This window comes from Crotalus tigris, unplaced genomic scaffold, assembly GCF_016545835.1.
Source record: "Crotalus tigris isolate CLP2741 ecotype Arizona unplaced genomic scaffold, ASM1654583v1 scf7180000018549.3470463, whole genome shotgun sequence".
NCBI classification, from domain to species: Eukaryota; Metazoa; Chordata; class Lepidosauria; order Squamata; family Viperidae; genus Crotalus; species Crotalus tigris.
In genome coordinates this window covers 3,343,800-3,365,469 of record NW_024097072.1, presented here as the reverse complement: position 1 = coordinate 3,365,469, position 21,670 = coordinate 3,343,800, and the positions used below count along the sequence as shown (strand labels likewise).

The following is a 21,670-nucleotide window of genomic DNA, read 5'->3' as shown; positions in this document are numbered from 1 at the left end:
TCTACGGTCTGTAATCTAATGCTGCTGATACCTGCTTTTCTGGTTGAGTTCCTGCCCTGCCGTTGGATGAAGAGACGGGAAAAAGAAGAAGGCCTTGCGGCTTTTGCAGGCAAAACAGGCTGGCATTTTGGTCTCCCTCTTCTCCGTTTCTATTTGAGGAACCCAGGTTTAGTTTTTGAAATTCCTTCCTGCGAAGATGAGTGCGGCGGTGAAATTGCTCAGGGTCTTCTGTGGCTGCTCTGGAACACGGAGACCTCTGGAGCCTCTTTGGCGGATCCGCCTTTGGTTTGGCCCCCTGAGACCTCCTGCCCTGGGCCAGGGGTAGGCAACCCTGGCTCTTTTGTGACTTGTGGGCTGGCTCAGGAATTCTGGGAGTTGAAGTCCATGAGTCATAAAAGAGCCAAGGTTGCCTACCCCTGCCCTGGGCTATTCCAGATTGGAAATAGAAGCAGCCACGGAGGCTGTGAAGTGTGAGAAGAGCCAGTTTGGTCCAGTGCTGAAAGCTGCACGACAGAAACCACAGGAGTGCTGGGAGTTCTAGTCCCGCTTAGTGACATAGCCAGCTGGGTGACTTTGAGCCAGTCCTTCTCTCTCAGCCTAACTCAACTCGCAAAATAGCTGTTTGGGGGGGGGGGAAGAGTAGGAAGGAATATTGTATGTGTTCACCACTTTTAGTTCTTTAAAAAAAATAATACAAGCGGGAGATAAATAAATAAGGACACGTCACTGCGGAGACCAACAAGCCCACATGAAACCATCGCTAGAAGAAATCCAGAAGCAATGTTCAGCTGCCCCGTTTTCTCAGGAGAAGAAACTTTGGGGAAATTGCCAAGCAGGGGTTTCACAATCTGCTCTCTCACACCTTTGGCCAAGAACTCTGTGTGTGGAGGTTGGTTTTGACAGGACGAAAAGAGCTCTGACAATGCCAGGTTGTTGTTTTTCTCCGGGGACGTGGCGTGTAACCTGCTGCAGATTACCTGAGCCTGTTGGATAGCTTTTTCTCACGCCTATTCTGGACCGAAGAGAATCCCTGTCCCAGTTCTGTGCTCATCACAATGTTGTCCTAGATGCACAAGTAACCATGTTATAGATGTATAATATAGCCATGATAGATGTCAGGAAACGGTAGGGGGGGGGACTGACAGACAGACAAGCCGGGTTGCTGAATTTGGATGGGGTGTGCAAACTCTACCCTCTTTTGCATTCATCCCCTAACCGGCAGGGGGATTCTGGGAGTTGAAGTCCACGTCTTAAAGCCACCGAGGTTGAGAGACAATGCCATAGAGTTGCTTTCTCCCAGACCGGGGGGGGGGGGAGAGACTCTGCGTAAGTTCAGAGCCCTTGGTGGTATGGGGTCCCTTCTGGGTGGGAATTGAATCCAGCTCTTCTTACAAAACCAGGTTGGGGTGACTTGTCTACGATTTCCCTTCTGGTCTGTCATCCCTCAGCTGACCTAAACCAGCTTCTTCTAAGCCAGTGTTTCTCAACCTTGACAATTTTAAGGTATGTGGACCAACTCCCAGAATTCCACAGCTAGCATTGCTGGTTCTGGAATTCTGGGAGTTGAAGTCCACATGCCTTAAAATTGTCAAGGTTGAGAAACACTGTTCTAAGCACTGAGCAACGAATGGCTCAACCGTGTCGATTTCTGGAAGAAGGCTTTGCAGTTCCCACAGAACGCTAGCTGAGCTCTTTCTCCTTTCCGGAAATCCATTTATATCTACCTCTTTGCCATGAACTTTACTCCCCCAGAGACCCTGGGAAAGTCGACATTTCCTGTTTCCCTTAATGGAAAACAATGGCAGCTACGGCTGCTACCTTGGTGGAACTTGAGGGTTTTTGAGCACTTTCAGCCCAAATCTCTCTGGCCTGGCATCTGGATGTATGAAAAATGGGGGGGGGGGTTTGGTTTGTGCACTGCTTGGGCATTGGAAAGACCACAGCTGGGTGTATTTGGAGGGGGGGGAAGCACCGCTACCTATTTCACATGCGATCCTTTGCCTGCACAGTCTGCTCCGGTAAAGCTGGCTGGGGGCTGCTGCATCCATCCATCCATCCAGCAAACAGTGATTAAGCCAGATTGTTCCCCTTTAACAGGAAGCAAAACTTGAGTCTTTCTGTTTCCTGAATTAGTAGAATCTGATATATGTGGAGTGCTCCAGAAAGGCAATTCAGCTGTCATCAGGACTAGCATCTTAAATTATTCAAACCCAGCCTTGGGTTTGATTGGCATTGGCATTGCTGCCCTTGTCATATGATGGTCTTCCATCTCTGGAACAATGCCACTGGTAGGCAGCAAATATTTTTTAAAAGCCATCTTCCCATGGCTTTTGTTGTGTGTAGGAGGGATAATATATTTCTTCTAAAAGCTCCTGAGAATGCCTTTCTGAAAATTGTGACAAAGAGCCTTTAGTGGACTCCTTCCAACAGCTTCCAAGATTTTGAAAACAGAACTTGATAAGAATAGACTGGACTGGACTAGAATAGAGTAGAATATAATAGAATGGAATGGAATGGAATAGAATAGAATATAAAATATAAAAAAAGAATGGAATGGAATGGAATGGAATGGAATGGAATGGAATAGAATAGAATAGAATAGAATAGAATAGAATAGAATAGAATAGAATAGAATAGAATAGAATAGAATAGAATAGAATAGAATAGAATAGAATTCTTTATTGGCCAAGTGTGATCGGACACACAAGGAATTTGTCTCTGGTGCAGAAGCTTTCAGTATACCTGCAAGCAGAACTGGGCCAGGGTTACCTTTAATTACAGGTAGTCCTTCATTTAGAACAGTTCATTTAATGACTGTTTGAAATTATAACGGGACTGAAAAAACTGACTTATGACTATTTTTCACACAACCGTTACAGCATCCCTGTGGTCACATGATCAAAATTCGCTTTGCAACTGACTCACATTTATGAAGGTCACACTGTCCCCGGGTCACATGTGATCCCCTTTTGCGGCTTGAGCAAAGTCAATGGGGAAGCCAGATTCACTTAACGACCATGCTACCAACTTAGCAGCTGCGGTGTTTCACTTACCAATGGTGGCAAGAAAGGTCATAAAATGGGGCCAAACCCCACTTAAAAACTGCCTCGCTTAGCAACAGAAGTGTTGGCCTCCATTATGGTCGCAAGTCGAGGACTACCTGAAATCATTTGCCTTCCCTGACATCTTTCATAGCTGCTGGCTTCTTTTCAACCAGGTTTGACCAGCGATGGCTGAATTGGAGAGATCTTTTTAGGAATGACTTGGTAACCTGGAAGCTTTGGCTAAAGTGCTTGCCTGCAAGGCCCCTTGGATGCCCTCCAGGGGTGGGAACCTTCAGAAAAAGGGACTTGCTAAGGTCTCTGTTGGCTACTGACTTTTGCTCTTTCTGTTAACTGCCGAGCTCTGCAAAGCCAGTTGTTCTACTTAAAGCTGGAAAAAGAATGCAGAAACCTGGTTCTAAGACAGGAACAGCCAGAACAGGGCAAACGTGTAATTTATTCTCCAGTCGTGATGTCGCCAGATGGAGGATGTGCGGTTGGGGTTTCGCTAGCTTTGGGTGCCGTGAGCTGCCTAGAGGCTTAACACACCTTTTCAAGGGATTATTTTGTCCCGAAAAGTAGCCAAAACCCATGTGGCTGAAAATTAGCCATTGGAATGTTAATTTAACTCCGGGAGATAGGCAGAGGGGCGACAGCAGAGGGCTGAAGACCCCCAGGCAAACTGAAGACTTGCTGTTTCTCTAAGAAACTCTGGGCATGTACAAGGCAGTCCTCAACGTACGACCACAATTGAGCCCAAAATGTATGTTGCTAAGGGAGACGTTGGTTAAGCGAGTTTTGCCCCATTTTACGTCTTGCCACCGTTAAGTCAATCGCTGCAATTATTACCTTAGTAACACGGTTGTTAAGTGGATCTGGCTTCCCCGTTGACTTTGCTTGTGTGAGAAGACCGCAAAAGGGGATCACAGCGACCCCGGGATACAGCGATCGTCATAAATACGAACCAGTTGCTAAGCATCCGAATTTTAATCATGTTGACCATGGGGATGCTGCAATGGTTGCAAGTGTGAAAAATGGTCATAAGTCACTTTTTCAACGGTCATAAGTCAGCTGTTGTGACTTTGAACAGTCACTAAATGAACTGTTATAAGTTGAGGATTAGCTGTACAGAGTTGATTTCTTCTTTGCCGAGCATGAATAACTTGAACACAGACTGCATTTGTGTGATATATTTAGCCATTTTCGGGCTGTGCATAATACACCCCAACCCTAAACTAACCAAATTAGCTGAGTTCATACAACATGCTAAACCAGGGATAGGCCACCTTGGCTCTTTTATGAGCATGGACTTCCAACTCCCAGAATTCCTGAGCCAGCCGTGCTGAGGGGAAAGGGAGAGGTTTCCAAGCTGAGCCATGCTGGCTCAGGAATTCTGAGAGTTTGAAGTCCACGAGTCATGAAGGGGCCAAAGTTTCCCCCATGCTGGCTCAGGAATTCTGGGAGTTGAAGTCCACCAGTCCTAAAAGAGCCAAGGTTGCCTATCCCTGTGCTAAACCATAATCTCTCTTCCCCTCGCCCTTTAAAATTAGCCCTGTTTATCATGATGGGCAAACAGAGAGACACTAGCTGATCTCTGACGTGCAAAGAAATGCATTGGATATGCGTTTCTCACCTCTTTGCCCTTCCAATTTCCTTTGCCTGCCTCCTCCCATCCTGTCTGTTTTGGGGGGAATGTGGTATGGGCGGGCAGATTTGGCCTGGAAGATCTGTAGTTCACTGTCCAAGGAGTACAGTTAGTTCCCAGGAGGTGGGAATAGAGGAGGATACGGATCTAACTCAATTGGAGAAGGAAAATCCTGCTGCTTTGGGAGAAATAATGATTGCATCCAGTTCCTTCCTGGCTTCTCTTCCTCCCCAGTCTGGTGTGGAGCTGACTCAGCATTGGACTTGATGCAAAGCAGGAAGTAGTTAAAGTTCAGGGGGGAGGAACCCACAAAAAAGGCGAATGGATGTCTGTTTGGGTGGGGAGGGGAGAGGACTCCATCTTGGAGTGTGGAGCACAATGTGGTCAGCTGGCTAAGCTGGCCCAGCCAGAGGTCTGGTTGCAATTTGTGGTGTGAACAGCTGTGGCAGCCAGGTTGTTCCTGAGAGAGCATTGCTGCTGCTTTTGCAAAAGTCTTTCCTTTCTTTCCTTTCTTTCTTTCTTTCTTTCTTTCCTCCTCCTCCTCCTCCTCCTCCTCCTCTTCTTCTTCTTCTTCTTCTTTTTTCTTCATTATCATCTCAAAAATTCCATTTCGGTATTGAACAGTGTGTTTAGGTGTACAAATATTACAATATAATAAACATCACATTCATAATAATCTTATCAAAATACAATCGTATACTAGGAAATAGCAATCATATTGTTAAAAATAGTATTTCCCTCATGGAGATTAATTGTACAACAATCAAAAGTATTTACTAATCCGTTATAGATCTTCCTCACATAATCCACAATTTCTCACATTTCCAGCTTTCTAACCTCTGTTTTTATCAGCTAACCATTGATAAAATAAGTTCCATGTCATAATAGTATTCAGTTTCTTCTTTTTCTTTAATTTTTAATATTAACCTATCAATTTCTGCACATTCCAGTATTTTTGTAATTATATTCTCCTCTGTAGGGGTTTCTTCATTTTTCTAAAATTGTGCATATATATGCAAAAATCCCTTTTATTCTGTGCAGAAGAAAGTACAGAGAGGGCTTCCTTTAGGCACCCATGTGTAGATTCTGTTCCTCGGGGCAGGGGACTGCCCCTGTTTACAACCAGTTGCAAAGGGCTCTGGTGCTGCCAGCCAGCCAAGAGAAAACAGGCCCAACCTGTCTGGCTCCTAGTGTGCAGGCTGATTGCCAAAATAGTAAAAGAAGAAAAAGGGAGGAGGGTGTTTATCTGTACACCTGAGGTTGATAGACAAATTTCAGGCTGGCTCCGCCTGTGAACTTGCTGAAAGAGTCCAGGCTCTGTTGAACATCTGCCTTGCTCCTAAGACCCCTCTGGGTTCAGCGGATGGAATCTATCCAGATAGAAGAGGCAGCTTTGGAGGGCAGTTTCAAGCCCTGGCAAGATTTCCTAAATGCCCAACGATGCTTCTCAGTGTCTTCTGAAAGGCCAGGCAAGGCGAGTGGAGTGAGCATCTTCTGAGCAAAGATCTGATCTTGTGTTATGGAAAACTCCCGAAGACAGGGCTCTTCAAACTTGGCAACTTTAAGACTTGTGGACTTCAACTCCCAGAATTCCCCAGCCAGCCTTCTGGGAACTGAAGTCCACAAATCTTAAAAGTTGCCAAGTCTGAAGGCTCCTTAAGCTTGGCTAGGGACACAGTGTGCAGGAACCCATGCCAAACTCCCATAAAGAATTATGGAAAAGTAAATCATCTTAATTGCATCCACAGAGGTCCCCGTTTTTAGAGGGAAGTGGGAGGGCCCGCATGAGACCGTATAGAATAGCCGTGCAAGTTCAGTCACGCACTCTTTTGGGGCGAGTAGGCGCACGCACGTGGGATTTGAAGAGCCAGTGGAGAGCGCTTCAGTCCAAATGGCCCTTGAGCTCTCTGCAGCCTCTGCTTTGGCTGTCTCCTTTCTTTAATGCAGATGGGGAGACTTGCAAACAGCTCTGAGCTCCACTTCCCTCCCCTCCTTGCCCATTATTTTTATTCTCTACGAATGCCTCAGGGGCATCACATTCACTCCATTTAATTACGTTTTTTGGAAATGGAAATCAGTTTCGAAAAACCAAGTCAAGTAGGGTAGGGAGAAAAGTGTCCCCAGGGGGATCAGAGAAGTAACTACCCCTTATATTTTGGGTGGCCCCTCCAGATGCCCTGGTAGACAGCCCGGTGGCTCCATCACAGAACATTTGCAAAGGCCAGACTTGAGTCTCCAAACAATTTGTGCATCGCACCGCTTTGCAAAGAACAATCCTTTATTTTAAAAAGCTGTCCTTTAGATTTCCTTTAGCTGGAAAGATGTCCTTTTCAAAAATCCCTTTGTCCTTTATTTTGGTCATTAAACATTTACCGTACAAATGGTACCACTTAATGCCTGGTCTTTTGCATTCATGTGAAAAATATGGAAATGGAATTTTTTTATAAAAAAAAACAACCCTTTGATTTTAGATATATTTTTTTAATTAGGATATGCATTTTTGAAGTTTTCCCTGAATTTTCCTTGGTAAAGCAAAGTGATAAAAATAGTTAGGTCTTACCGATTTGCCCCTTTCCCAGGTTTGTCCTTTAATTTTTTTCCACCCAAAAATACATTCACTCTACTCAAAGGGTCTGATTTGTGTTAGGTCTCTGACTAAGGAGGCATTTGAGGTGCAAATGAAAAGGCTTTGTTTTATGGGAATGGATTTATTTTAATTATAAATATATACATCTTAGGTTGTGGATTGCCATGGAAATAGGATATATAGTTTACCCCATGGGCAAAGGGCTGTTCCTTAGCTGAGGCTTCAGATTTGCAAAAATGGATCTTGTCTAGGATTGAGTCTGTTGACACAGAGTTGTCAGTGGGTCCTTCTGACTCTGGTCACCTTAGAAGCAAGCAAGCCAGGAAGCCCGATGGGACAAGGAAGGAGAGCTAACTCATATCATACTACAGAGGTAGGGCAGAGGGAATCTTCAGTTGCTCATCTGTGTACATGGGGATTCTGCATGGGAGGAGCAGCACCCCAATCTATAAATCATGGGGCTGGGCCACTAATCTGTCTAGCCTAGTCCTTTGCTTCCTCCTGTGGATATTTTTCAAAAGCTGGCAAGCCAGGATGTTAAGATGATTCTCGCTTCTGCTTCCTTGTTCCATTTGCAGCTAATAGAAAAGTTCCAACATCCTTATTGTCATATGAGCAAATTGGGGCAGGAAAACAAATGTGCAAAAACTACAGGCAGTCCTTGACTTAACAACCACAATTGAGCCCAATATTTTTGTCGTTAAGTGAGACATTTGTTAAGTGAGCTTTGCCCCATTTTACGACCTTTCCTTCCACTGTTGTTAAGTGAATCACACTGCAGTGGATAAGTTAGTAACCAGGGCGTTAAGTGAACCTTCCCCATTGACTTCACTTGTCAGAAGGTTGCAAAAGGCATCATGTGACCTTGGGACACAACAGTCATAAGTACATGTCAGTTGTCAAGTATTTGAGTTTTGAACACGTGACTGTGGGAATGCTGCAAAGGTCGTAACTGTGAAAAAGGGTCATAAGTCACCTTTTTCAGTGTCGTAATTTTGGTCACTAAATGAACTGTTGTAAGCCAAGGATCACCTGTGCTTCTTCCATTCTAGGAAAGCCTCTCCAGAAATGTTCAAGGGAGGGAGGAGGAGGGATTCTGTATGGTTTCTCAATTGTTACAAACATTTCCCCCCAAAAAAACAATGCAAAAAACATAAAAACAACACAAAAGAAACAGAGATAAACACAAACCTGAATGGAAATCAAGAAAAGGGGAAAAAAAATATCCTGGAAGGAGCAAATTATTAAAAGGTATGGCAGATTAATGGGTCCTATCAGCTGGATTGATCTGGAATTGGAGTCCAGTAGGTGTATCAGTTAAATTAAGGGAGATCTCTGCTGCTGTTTTTGTTTTGGCCTCACCCAGTGTTTTTGTCACAGACCCGCCTCCTTTGGGGAGGGTGGCCTTTAGCCTGGAAAAGTTCCTGCTATAAAACTTTCAAGGGGACAGTGAGTGTTTTGGAAAGTTGCCCCCCCCCAAAGTCCATCTCCAGTTTGAAACCAAGTGCACTTTCCCCAAGCAATGGAAACCTCAGCCCTTTTGAGTTGGCAAGAGATTCCGAAGACAGAAATTTGCAGATTTTTCCAAAAAGATCTTCTGGGATTTACAAAATCCTGGAATTAAACAATGCTCTTTCTGTTGTGTTTTTTTCTCCACACATCCTGGAAATGTTAATGCGTGTCCCATAGCAGGGAAAGAAAAACAGAAAAAGTTCTGTCCTCCTTCTCTTTCTCTGTTCTGCTCTGCTTTTTGATTCCTTGGCTTTTGACGTACCGATTATTTTCAAACTGTCACAGATTGGGAAATTTAATTGGCAAGAGATTAGAAAGGAATAATAATTAGTTCTGTTGCAAATGCTTTTCCTCCCAGATTCAACTACGTAGGATTTGAAGGCTAGGATCCTATGGGCTGATTAGTCCGTCCAGAGCTATTTAGTGAGGATAGATCTTCCAAGCTTAGAGGCAGTCTATCTGAAGTAAAATTTAGAAACATGAACAAACATAGTTGGCTTAGACAGGAACTGGATTTAGTTCTGCAAATCTTTCCAAGCCTGCCATCGTGTAAGTGATGAGGAGGGAGCGAGCGTTGTGCACGTTCCCAGAAATGAAGGATTTTGCACGGAGAAAATAAGGGAAAAGGGACTGGGAAGGATTGACCAGCTACTCAGCGCTTCTAATTTTTGTGCTTCCTTTGCAAAAATATACCAGAGCTGAGACTGAGTAAGAAAGCTCTCTCCTCCTCCTCCATTTGCTGTTTTTGCACATTCCTTCCTGGGCCATTTGCCCTCCATCAACTCAGTTGCAGGGCTTCAAACAATCAGCTGGGTAAATAATACCACATCTTGAAAAATGAAACCGGGTCAATTCAGCTTAAGTAGTCCATCTGCTTCTCCTGCTGTAGGTGGTGGCCTGTAGGAAAACAAGTGAATTTCCGGCGTGTTCTGACAGAAAGCCGTTCTGGAAAAAAAAGAGGGGGAAAAAAGAAGGTAGGCTAGCTGGAGTAGGTGTATCCTGTGCAAAAACAACAACAATAAATAATCTGCTTGCTTTTTCTGCCAGTTGGAGAGAAACATTGCTAGCTAATGCAGAATCCAGCTGGCAGAGCTGCCTTGAAAGATTGGAGTGGGGCTGTGCAGTTGGTTGCCACGTCAGAAAGCTGAATGTTTCAAAAGGGGCATGTTCCAGAAACATTTCCCCAGTCCAGGATTTTTGGAGATACCTGGGCTAACTTACCAGTTTTTGATGCACTTATTTTTAAGTTAAACGTTTTTAAAAATGAAAGCAGCCTGGTGAAAAAGCCTCGGGCAGAAAGGAGAGTGGAGAAGGGTAAAACAATCTCCATGCGCAGAAGCGGTCTCCACAGGCAGGGTGGAACAATGGCTACTGTGATTAAAGCTTTTAAATTTTTTAAATATTAAATTAAACATTTTCCCCTTTTCTAGTTCCTGCATTTCTGACACGAGACGACAGGCAGGGTTGGGGTACCTGAGGCTGTGCATGGAGTGTCCCAGCCAGAAGTGATGAGAGGCAGGACAGGGAAAACGGCAAGGATATTGTGGGGCCAGTTAAGGCCCCGGTGGTTAGTTAGTTATTGGTTATTTAGTTATGCCAGGGGTTGGCTCTTTTATGACTCGTGGACTTCAACTCCCAGAATTCCTGAGCCAGCCATGCTGAGGCGACAGGGAGAGGCTTCCAAGCTGAGCCATGCTGGCCGAGGAATTCTGGGAGTCTGGGAGTTGAAGTCCACAAGTCATAAAGGGGCCATAGTTCCCCCATGTTGGCTGAGGAATTTGGAGTTGAAGTCCACCGAGTGCCCAAGGTTGTGACATACAGGCCTAAGCCAGGGGTAGGCAACCTTGGCTTTTTATGACTTGTGGATTTCAACTCCCAGAATTCCTGAGCCAGCATGGTTCAGCTTGGAAACCTTTCTCTTTCCCCTCAGCATGGCTGGCTCAGGAATTCTGGGAGTTGAAGTCCACCAGTCATAAAAGAGTCAAGGTTGCCTACCCCTGAGTTATGCATAGCCTGTCTTTATTTTTTTTATAAATAACCCAAGGCTCAAACATACATAATACTCCTTCCTCCTATTTTCCCCATAATAACAACCAGCTTGTGAGGTGGGTTGGGCTGAGAGATAGGGACCGGCCTGGGAAAATGGGGAGGGGGGCAGTCAGCCAGTGAATTTTGGTTCATGCCAAACTCTGAAATAATTTTACAGATAGTCCTCAAGCATTCATTTAGCGACCAAGGTTACAATGAAACTGAATTTTTTTCCCACACTTAGTCATTGCAGCCTTCCCCATGGTTATCTGATCAAAATTCAGCGAATTAGCAACTGTCCCTTATTTATGACAGTCGCAGTATCTCACGGTCACGTGATCCGCTTTTGTGACCCTCTGACAAGCAAAGTCAATGGGGAAGCCAGATTCACTTAACAACCGTGGTTACTAACTTAAGAACTGCAGTGACTCAGTGGCAAGAAAAGTTGTAGAATGGGGCAAAACTCACTTAACAACTGTCTCACTTAATGACAAAAATGTTTGGGCTCAATTGCGGTTGTAAATCAAAGACTACCAGTACTTATGCTGAACCGGAGCGTCCAGAATACAGCAGGTTGTTTTGAGTTTGAAATAAAGCATTTTTTCCTCTTCCTTTAAGAAAGCACCCCCAGCCACTTGCAATTCCTGAGCATCATACGAGCCATATTTTAAAAGGAGCGCATGCATGCATATCAATGACTCCATATCTGGCGGGTTTGATGCTTATCCTGAATTACTGAAACCTGATTGGGAAACTGTAGAGATAGCTTTTGCAATCCTGTACAGATATCCACAGGCAGATAAATTATTACGGTCACATTGGTTGGTCTATCTTTTTATAATCTTAATGATGCTCAAACTTCTCGGAAGAGAAATATGAGAATGGTGAGCTTTATAATCCAGGAGCTTTGGAGAACATGAATTTGGGAGAAGCTGAGCTAGTGATGCTGAGATGAAGAAGCAGTTTGTTTCTGGACGGAACACGTTGCGTTCTTGGTACTCATTCGCAAGGAATTTCTTAGTAGAAGATGCTATTTTTTGTTCGGATTAGTTTTGCTGGCTATTGACTTTCAACTCTTTCTAAGAAAAGGTAGCTTGACTTCAGCCGGGTGAATCACTAGGTATGAGTTCACACAGTGGGTTTTGGATGGTTGAAATAAACCAGGAGAGGTGAACTTATTTCCAACCCTGAATGATAAGGGGTTTGGAGGCTGAACCCTACGATGAATGGTTGAGAGAACTAGATATGTCTAGTTTAACGAAGAGTAGGACTAGAGGTGACGTGACAGCAGTCTTCCAATATTTGAGGGGCTGTCACAGAAAAGAGAGGGTCACCTAGTCTCCAAAGAAAAGAAGAAATAATGTATGGAAGCTTATCAAAGAGAGAAGCAACCTGGAATTAAGGACAAACTTCATAACAGTGAGGACAATTAACCAGTGGAACAGCTTTGCCCAGAAGTTGTGGGTGTTCCTTCACTGGAGGGAAGAAGTGACTAATATTTGGGGATACAACTGGGGGAGACTTGGTCCATATTCAGCCATTGAAGCTTATTTGGAATCCCGGGATGAGTGACTATCTTCTTCATTAGCCTACCTCACAGGATCGCTGTGTGGTGATTTGGGAGACCGGGAGGCTTCATTTGGCTGCCTTTTGCTCCTGGTTGTAAATTTTAAGAGATAATAGACTGCAACAGATTGGTTGGGGGAACGAAAGCAATTTCCCTCCTTCCTTTTTTGTGCCCTCGGAATTGCCCACCTTTGAAGCCCTCATTTCCTTTCGACCTCACAAAAACCGTGTGTGTCTGTGTGTGTGTGTGTGTGTGTGTGTAGGAAATTCTCCTTGTTGTAAACTTAATGATGAGATTAGAAGCGCCTTTTGTTTCTTTTGTTTAATGCACTGCTTGCATTTCAGTGACTCTTCCATCCAGGTCAGCCTCTCCGAGAAACGTAAAAAGCCTTTCCCTTAATAGAGATACACAGGAACTCAGATTGTGAAATCTGGGAAAGAGGACGGTGTGGGACAGCAAGGAGTGGTGGGTCTGGGGGGGGGGGAAGAACAGGGATTCTCAAATTTCCACTTCCTGTTGCTCATTGGCTGAATCACCAGGGCCCATGAGCCTCTGGGAAGACTGGTACCCAACTGGAAACTCCCTCACTGCTTCCTTTGTTCCCCTGCGAGCCCCCTTCCCTTTCATCTCCCTTCCTGGTCCTTCCCACTGGGACTCTGGGCATGTGGCTGATGCCACTGTAGCCTTAGCCAGCTAACCGCTCGCCTCTCCCCTTTGCCAGGCCAACTCACCGAGGAAGAAAGGAACCGGGATTGTAACAGCAGCAGCAGCAGGAGCAGCAGTGCTTTGGCGTGGATGGTTCTTCTCAGCCTACGGTGGAAATCTTCCTTCCTCAGCAGAATGGTTCCTCAGCTGATTCTCAGCGTGTGTCTCTTAACCTCGCTGGTTCTTAGCACAGAAGCCTCTGCAGTCAGCAACTGGTGGAACTTGGTGCCCAGGAAAACGGTGCCCTACCACGGTGAGTCTTGTGTCTTCCCAGAGGGAGCATTGGTTGCATATGGCATTGATAAAAAGAGACATGACAAGTTGGTGGCCCCTTAAAATGGCATCTACAGTAGGGTCCTATACGTTCTTCGGTTCCATCCTTGGTGTCAAGCTCAGGAAATCAGGAGTCTAGGCAATTCAGGTGAATATATGTAAGTGTGTGGTATGCTAGTGCTCTCTACAAGAATCTGAATTACTAATGGTCAAAGCAAAATTGGTGGTAGATAAGAGTCCGATCGAATTCAAGGTGGGCTTGACTTTGATCTCTGGTGGGTGTGAAGGGACTTGAGATTGAGGATGAGTTTGCCTCAGGTTCAGCCTAGTCATCTCCTGCATACTAATTTTATTTGGACAGTTCTCGTTTTTATTCCCTTCATCTCCCATTTGGAGAAGACGTCTAATTGAACATCATCCTTATACAGGACTACCCAGTGGCAGACATGTGAATGGGTGGGTAGGTGGGTAGGGCCTGCTCTGATGGCATCTTATTGGGGTTTCCAGGGATCTGATGAAAAAGCACACAGTTCTGCTGACTCTTAAGATGGATAAATGAGTTCCTCAAATTAATATTTATCGGCCTGAAGAAAACGATGTGAGCTTTTGTAATCACTCTTTCAGTTCCTTTGTTATTTTAAATTATGCATTGGCACTTCAGCACAAATGGATGCGCCTTCCCAAAACATGAAGGACTGTCTTTAAAATTACGGTGGTGATAACAACGAAGGTGCGATAGAAATAGAATCCTGCATTTTTAGACCTTACATAAAACAAGCACCATATTCAAGCTTTGAGGCATCCCATTCAAGCTTTTGAAGTTTGAATTAATCAGAGAGTTGGTATGAAACTCCACCCATCAATAAGAACAGCAAGACAAGCAATTCTACGGCTTTGGGTTAACAGTTTAATTTTTCCCCTGTGGTTCTCTGACCTTAATTTCTCCCTCATTCCTAGCTTGCATCAGTTTTCAGAGAAGACAGAGCTAGAATTGCTGGTACACTGTTGTGTTGTCAACCCTGGTGCTGCTACTGGTGCATTTTATTGCCCTTGGAAGTTTACTTTAAGAATGCTCAGCATTTTTAAAGAGGAGCCCAAGACGCGAATAAGCGGAGCACCCAGGCCATTGAGGCAAAATAGAGCAAGAAGAATAGGAGGAGAATCACCACAGAGCTTGGTAAAGGAAACAGCTAGCACCAAGTAGCAAACTCGAGGGCAGCCATTGAACCTTTAGCAACCTCAGCTTGGATCTCTTGTAAAGAAGCCAGGATGCTGATACAGGTAGTCCTCAGCTTAAACAACAGCACTGGAAAAAGGTACTTATTTTCACGCTTAACGACCAATTTTCACGCTTAACAACCTTGGCACCACCCCCCTGGTCATGTGATCAAAATTTAGACACATGCCAATTGACTCACATTTATGACGGTTGCAGCGTCCCTCCCGGGTCACGTGATCACCTTTCGCCAAGCAAAGTCAAAGGGGAAACCAGATGCACTTCGGAACTGTGTTATTAATTTAACAACTGCCATGATTCACTTAACAAGCGTGTCAGGAAAGGTCGTAAAATGGGGCAAAACTCACTTCACAAGTGTTTCAGCAACAAAAATTTTGGGCTCAGTTGTGGTGGCAAGTCAAAGGCTACTTGAATTCTTTGAAAAAGACAGGCAAGATAGCATCTCTCAAGGGTTCAGATCTTAACTATCATGCTTTCCTTTTTTTTTAACTTGGAAATTTGTCCTTCTAATCGTTCGATCTAGGCTTGGGTGGAGCCTTAATTGATCCGTTGGCCATGGTCTCTTTGGTCAGGAGTCTTCTCTAATCTCTTCAGAGTTGCTGCCAAAAAAGCCAACGCATCCACGGAGGAGGGATAGCGTTAAGATCACCAGAAGTGATAGTAATGCTTTATACTGCCCTAGTGAAATCACACGTGGAATAATACATCCAGTTCTGGTCATTATGATACCAAAAAAAAAAAAAAAAAAAGATGTTGAGACCTTACAAAGAGTACAGAGAAGAACAGTAAAGATGATAAGGGGTCTGGTGGCAACAATCTTATGATGAATGGATGAGAGAACTAGGTGTGCCTGGCCTATTGAAGAGAAGGATCAGGGATGACATGATAATTGGGAATGGGACAATCGGGACAAGTAGCTAGGGCTCAAAATTCTTGACATGATCAAGAGGTTTTCAAAAGGAGACTGAACCACCATTTGACTGGGATGGGATAAGGTCTCCTGCCTTGAGCAGAGGATTGGATTAGAACAGGGGTCCTCAACCTTGGCAACTTAAAGACTTGTGGACTTCAACTCCCAGAATTCCTCAGCCAGCAAAGCTGGCTGAGGAATTCTGAGAGTTGAAGTCCACAAGTCTTAAAGTTGCCACGGTTGAGGACCTCTGGACTAGAAGACACCTGAGTTCCTTTCCAGCCTTATGATTTTATGTTCTGTGTTCTAAAAGCATGTTACGGCTGCAACATTTCTACTAACAAAACAAAATGGCGGAGTTCTTGATAGATTTTCCCATCCCAACGTGCTTTTGGTCTTTTTTTTTTTTTTCCCCTGGCTGGATGAGCATCGTTATAACCAAACCCTTTTTCAACTGCTGAATCTCGTTAGGCTTCTTTTTAAATAATGCCTTCATCACAGGCAAGATCCAGAGGCATTCCTGGAAACCAAGATGATCCTTCATGGTGGAATTAGGTTTGCAAAGTGCCTGCAGCCCTGCTAAGGCTTTTGAAGTAGTGAAGTTTAAGAAATTGGATGAGGCATGGAGGTTTCCAGGTGCCAGGGGAGAGATTACACGGTAGTTCCAGATCTTTGGGCCTCAAGTAGAAGCTTCCTAGAGATCCTTCGTATTTACTGAGAAGGAGGAACAGAACCATAACAGAGAGGATCACTGGGTGGTTGTGCGGTTCCATTTTTCGGTCTCTTTGTGAGATGCATGATTCTGTCATTTTCTAGGCACCAGGAGGAGGAGAAGGAGAGGGAAGCTAAGATCAGGATGTGCCTGGTGTTTCTACCCAACCTGCGTACTGGTTCAACCAGAATGTTATCCTCCTGGCCAATTGTCAGATTTTGAGAACAGAAAGCCAAAAACATACCCTGCCAATTTACATTAACAGGTGTGTTCCAGCACAATATGGGTGTATGGCGTTGCATTTGCTGCTTGTTTCCAACCCTTGATCAGAGGAACACAGAATTTCTGCTGCCTCTATACCAGGGGTAGGCAACCTTGGCCCTTTTATGACTCGTGGACTTCAACTCCCAGAACTCCTGAGCCAGCCATGCTAAAGGGACAGGGAGAGGTTTCCAAGCTGAGCCAAGCTAGCTCAGGAATTCTGGGAGTTGAAGTCCACGAGTCATAAAAGGGCCAAGGTTGCCTACCCCTGCTCTATACCAGAGGTGATCAACTTACGGCCAAAGAGAGGCCTCTGTAGCCTTTGGCTTCATTTCCAGAAACCTCTGGAAGAAATCTGTTTCTGTTTCTGGTGAGACCGGAGTTTCCATTCCTGTAGTCAACTACTATGGTTTGCTTGTGAGAGAGAAAACAGGGTTAGTATGAGAAATAAAAAGGGATGTTAAAAAAGGAATCTTAATCTCAGTCAAATGGTGGTTCCGTCTACTTTTGAAAACCTCTTGGTCATGTGAAGAATTTTGAGCCCCAGCTACTTCTTCTGGTTGTCCCTTTCTCAGATCTGGGGAAGGTTTCCTCGTTGGCAGGCTAGCCCAACCTATCCACCATAGCCTTCATTCATTGGGCATCTGTGACATTAGCTTGTCCTGCTTCCCATTCAGAGGGGGGAAAGATAAATGGAGAGCAGACCAGAGTCTGTGGTCTGATGGTACTTTGGATGTGGGCTTGGCTGGGGCTCCCTGGAAGCTGTTAATTAAATTGGGAGTCACTGTTAATTATATGCAAAGAAGAGAGACAGGAGGTTGGAAGGAGGATAGCAGCAGATGGAAAAGGAAAAGCTAATTTTGAAAAGCCAGTGGCTTGGGGAAACCAGACTCAATAATTCAGATTTTAATGCCTTATCTGAGAGTTGCAACTTTTTGCTTCTCACCAGTGGCTCAGGGCTACCATCGATAGGGCATTTTTGGATAGAACAGGTGCCAGGTATTTAAGACCGCCCACTTGCTTTTTTGGGGGGGGGGAGAAGAGTAAACATTTCCAACTTTGTTAAGTATAAATAAATCTCAATTTTCTTTGACTTTTCAGCTGTAAATCACACCATGTACAAAGGTTAGTTCTCAAATGCTGGGGATGAAATCCTTGTGTGAGCTCCCAAAGGTGAAAAGCTACACAAAAACCATTTCCCAGGACAATTTCCTGCTCTAGTATTCCCTGGGGTGGGCAATGGAATGAGACATGTGGGGATCAATTAATAGAGTGAATTTGATTAGGCTGAAATGGATTTTGGTAATCTGGGGGACTCGACTGTTGTCTGAATCTGTTATGTGAAGGAAACCACTAAGTTAAACCAAAATGTGTTTTATTTGTTTAGCTTTAACCTGGCACGTGTCTTGTTAACCTGGCTTGAAGGTGAACATCTGGCAAGGTGTTGTGTGAATTCAGCCATAGAGTAACTCCTAAAGTAGATTTTACATCAAGAGAAGTCTGCACTCAACCTTCAGAACCACAAAGGACTTAGTCTGCCCAAGCCTTAACCACTTTGCATCAGTACCAAGCTTCCAGAAAGTCTTGTGGACATTCCAAAGAAGCTCACCCAGTTTTCCCAAACTGGAGTGAAGTTGGTGCATAATTGCACTTGCTCACACTTCTTGTCTTTTGTTCCTTTTTGATCTGCTGTTGCCCTTTCCTCGTGGCTCTCAATTTTAAGTTGTAAGCGTCTTGTAGCAAGGATCCCTGTTGTTGGCTTGAGCAAAATGTACAGAAAATGTCATTGATTTTGATAATAGTGGCTTATAATCTTTCTCCTTTTCGACAGCGAAACTCTGAAATGGAAAATGTTTTATGCACAACAATGTGAAATTACAGCTGCTAGTATTTTAGCTGGTATTGACCTTCCTTGCATCAACTTCTTCCCAAGAACCCACGATGTGATGACGGCATAGTATGAGTGGGGCCTTTTTATTGTTGACAGGTGGAAAATTTATTAATGCACAGATTTTTTTAAGGCGCTGCCAGATTTTATCTTTATCTACCTTGCCAGCGTTCTACTTCCAACTTTTTACTGTATTATTTTGAGATTCATGTTTTGTTTTCGGTACACTCAGTAAGTTCCACTTTTTAAAAGTTAATAATACAGTTCATCGCACAGTCAGCCAGATATTTAGACTGGATTTGGCATTTTTACCCACTTAGTGCGTTCTGCTCAAGGACCTGGGTGAGGGAGGTGATGTTGCTTTACAGTGTTAAAAGTACCCTGGTAGGATGTAATATGTTCCAAGTAAAGCTGCCTTTTGCAACTGACTTAATGGAGATTTTGTCCGTGTTGAAAGTGTTCAAGTGATGCTCCAGAGGTTTTGGGATTGCACCTAAGACACCAATCTTTATTGATATTATATTTACTTTCTTTTACCATGGTCATTCCATTCCTGTTTGCAGGTTTTTTATATTTTTGGGATTTTCTCCAGTTCTTTCTCTTCTATTCTGCTGTCTCCATGTACAGCAGTGTCCATTATATATACTTTTTTTTGTCTTTTTTATTGACAATTGTTAAGTCTGAGTTGTTATGTGGCAGGTGCCTGTCTGTCTGAATTCTATATGAATTCTATGTAAATTCTAAAGCACTTTAATTTCTTCATTTTTCTATTACTTTCTCTATTTTATGGTCCCACTAATTCAGTGGTTCCCAACCTTTTTATACCCCTATGTTCTCGCACTCCTTACAACAGTTCAAAATAACAGCAATGAATTATGCATATACACTATAATTTTGAAACTTCTAAACCCAAGTTTTTGCACCCCCTGGAATATCATCTCGCACCCCCAGGGGGTATGAGCACCCCTGGTTGGGAACCCCTGCACTAATTCTTGCTTGCAGGCAAATGGTATTATTCTGCAGCTATTTCAGTGCACCATTGTTGCTGCTTTGTCATGCCATCATTTGTGGTCGGTCTGGGCGATCTTCTTGCAGCAGCTGAACAGGTGATCCACTGTTTCTTCAACTATGCTGAGGCAGCATTTGCTGTCTGTTGCTGTCTTCTCGATTCTGGCTTTGTATACATTTGTTCTTACGTCTTGGTCTTATGTAGCCAGAAAGAATTATCCCAGCTCTCTCTTCAATTCCCTGGCTTTCAGTCATTGCCAAGTCTTGTTATCTGCTTTGCCTGTTTTTTTTTAAAATGTATTGACCATGTAATAATTTTGCCCTGCCACGTCTCTTTTCTATTCCTTATTTGGTCTTTCTTGTAGGCCAGTTTGGTCTCTCCAGTACTCAGTTAAGCCCTCATGGAATACAAGCTTCAGTTATTATTATTATGTTTGGTTGCATAATCAGCCAGATGTTTAGACTGGATTTGGCATTTTTATCCACCTACCAAGTTCTTCCCAATTGTTTAACAATATTAAAGATATTATCACGGGATGTCATCTGTTCCAAGCACAGCTTTCTTTTGCAGTTGACCGATGGTGATTTTATCAATGCTGATGGTGTTCAAGTGGTGCTCCAGATGTTTGCTTTTTGGTCTTTTTTTATAGTTTGTCACATAGTCAGCCAGATGATCAGATTGGATTTGGCATTTTTATCCACTTATTGAGTCTTTCCCAAGAACCTGGGATAGGTTGATGTTTGATGGTGTTAGGGCAGAAGGACTGGGTCCATGGAGAGAGGTTTTTCCATGGACCAGAGGGTATGTGGTTTTCTGTGCTGCCTGCATCTCCTGGATGGGGCTTTGCTTGTTTGTGCGGACCGCTCAGCCTGGTACGGGTCCACGGACCGGGGGTTGGGGACCCCTGTGTTAGAAATATCATTGCAGGAAGTAAGCTATTCCGAGTAAAGCTGACTTTTGCAATTGACTGATGGTGAATTTGTCAATGCCGATGGTGCTTATTATTATGGATAGTGGCAGCATTAACTGCAATTGACTGATGGTGAATTTGTCAATGCCGATGGTGCTTATTATTATGAATAGTGGCAGCATCAATCACTGAAGGTATCCCTAGCTTTCTCAGAAAACTTATCCAAGAGGCATCGCTTTAAACGCAGTTAGCAAACCTTAACTTCAGGGAAGCTGTGAGCCAAGGTATCCTGGATTTTGCTTTTTAATTTTCTCTTATGTAACCATCTTGGCCACTAGAAACAAAGCAGTCAGTGCAGTGCATTAAATTCACAGATGACACTGAGTTAAGAGGCAGTGGCACTGATGAGACGTGGAAAATTACATAGGCTGAAAAAGGATGACCTCATGCTCTAGAAAGAGAGCAAGCTAGATGGAAAATCCAAGGATTGGGTGTCTAAGGAAATTCACGGGGAATCGGGAAAGCTGGTCATAAATTCTTGATTTGTTCTGACTTCACCAGTCTTCCCCAACTGGTCTCATTTCAAACAAGTTCTGTAATACAGACCTTGCCCGAGGCTGAAAGGAAACCCTGACAGGTTGGGAAGGCTGGGGGGAAATCCTTTAGTTACGAATGAAGGCAGCAAATACAATTCTAGGATGTTTAGGGAGGAAAGGATGGGAAGTCAGTAGTGGAAGTGGAGCTGAATCAGCTGGCAGAGGATTCGGTGTGGCGGCACCCCTGTTCTTCCTCTCCGAGAGCTGCAAAACTTTGCGTGTCCAGCAGCTTTTGTTTTCAGTCTTTGTGCATTGCTGAGAAACAAACACAGATGGGGCCTGATTGACCCTGCCCCTCTTTTGGGTACATTTTAAGGGTGGGGGCGCAGAGGTGCTCCAGAAATCTCCGGGGATCTCCCTCCTTCAATGCTGCAACTAAAGAATCCTGAGCGTGGCACCAGCGGTGGCAAAGCACCTGCCAGTGTGTTCATTGGCCTTTGCCTAAGCTTAAATCTTTTCTCTTTTGCATTTAATTAAGTGAAAATGAATAGGGAGCAAGCACGAAGAGCTAGCTTCAAGCGTAATCCGTATTTGCAAAAATGCCTTGAGACATCATTTATGTATTGTTTATGGGTTTATGCAGCCATTTATGTATCACTGCGAGGGTTAGGTGGTGGGGAGTACAGTACGTAAGTGGCTATATAAATAAATGCATGAAGGCTCCATGCGTTTTCTGGGCCTTTTTGTTGTGTACCATTTTTATGATGGCCTTGCCAACGAGGGTTGAATATATTTGCTGCCTGGAGTTGCTTGTAAAATAATAAAAGTGGGATAAAGTAAGGTAAAGGA

The 21,670-nt window shown here is 44.0% G+C and overlaps 1 protein-coding gene across 2 annotated transcripts in view; it reads left to right on the top strand.

Moving 5' to 3' along the window:
- The window catches only part of SEMA4C (semaphorin 4C), a 96,453-nt gene that overhangs the window by 36,232 nt on the left and 38,551 nt on the right, over positions 1-21,670 (top strand). For both annotated transcript variants that reach the window (XM_039354320.1, XM_039354319.1), the window contains one exon: positions 13,102-13,338. In XM_039354320.1, coding sequence (XP_039210254.1) covers positions 13,176-13,338 — 163 coding nt within the window. In that variant the 5' untranslated portion in view covers positions 13,102-13,175. The remainder of the gene's footprint in view (positions 1-13,101; positions 13,339-21,670) is intronic.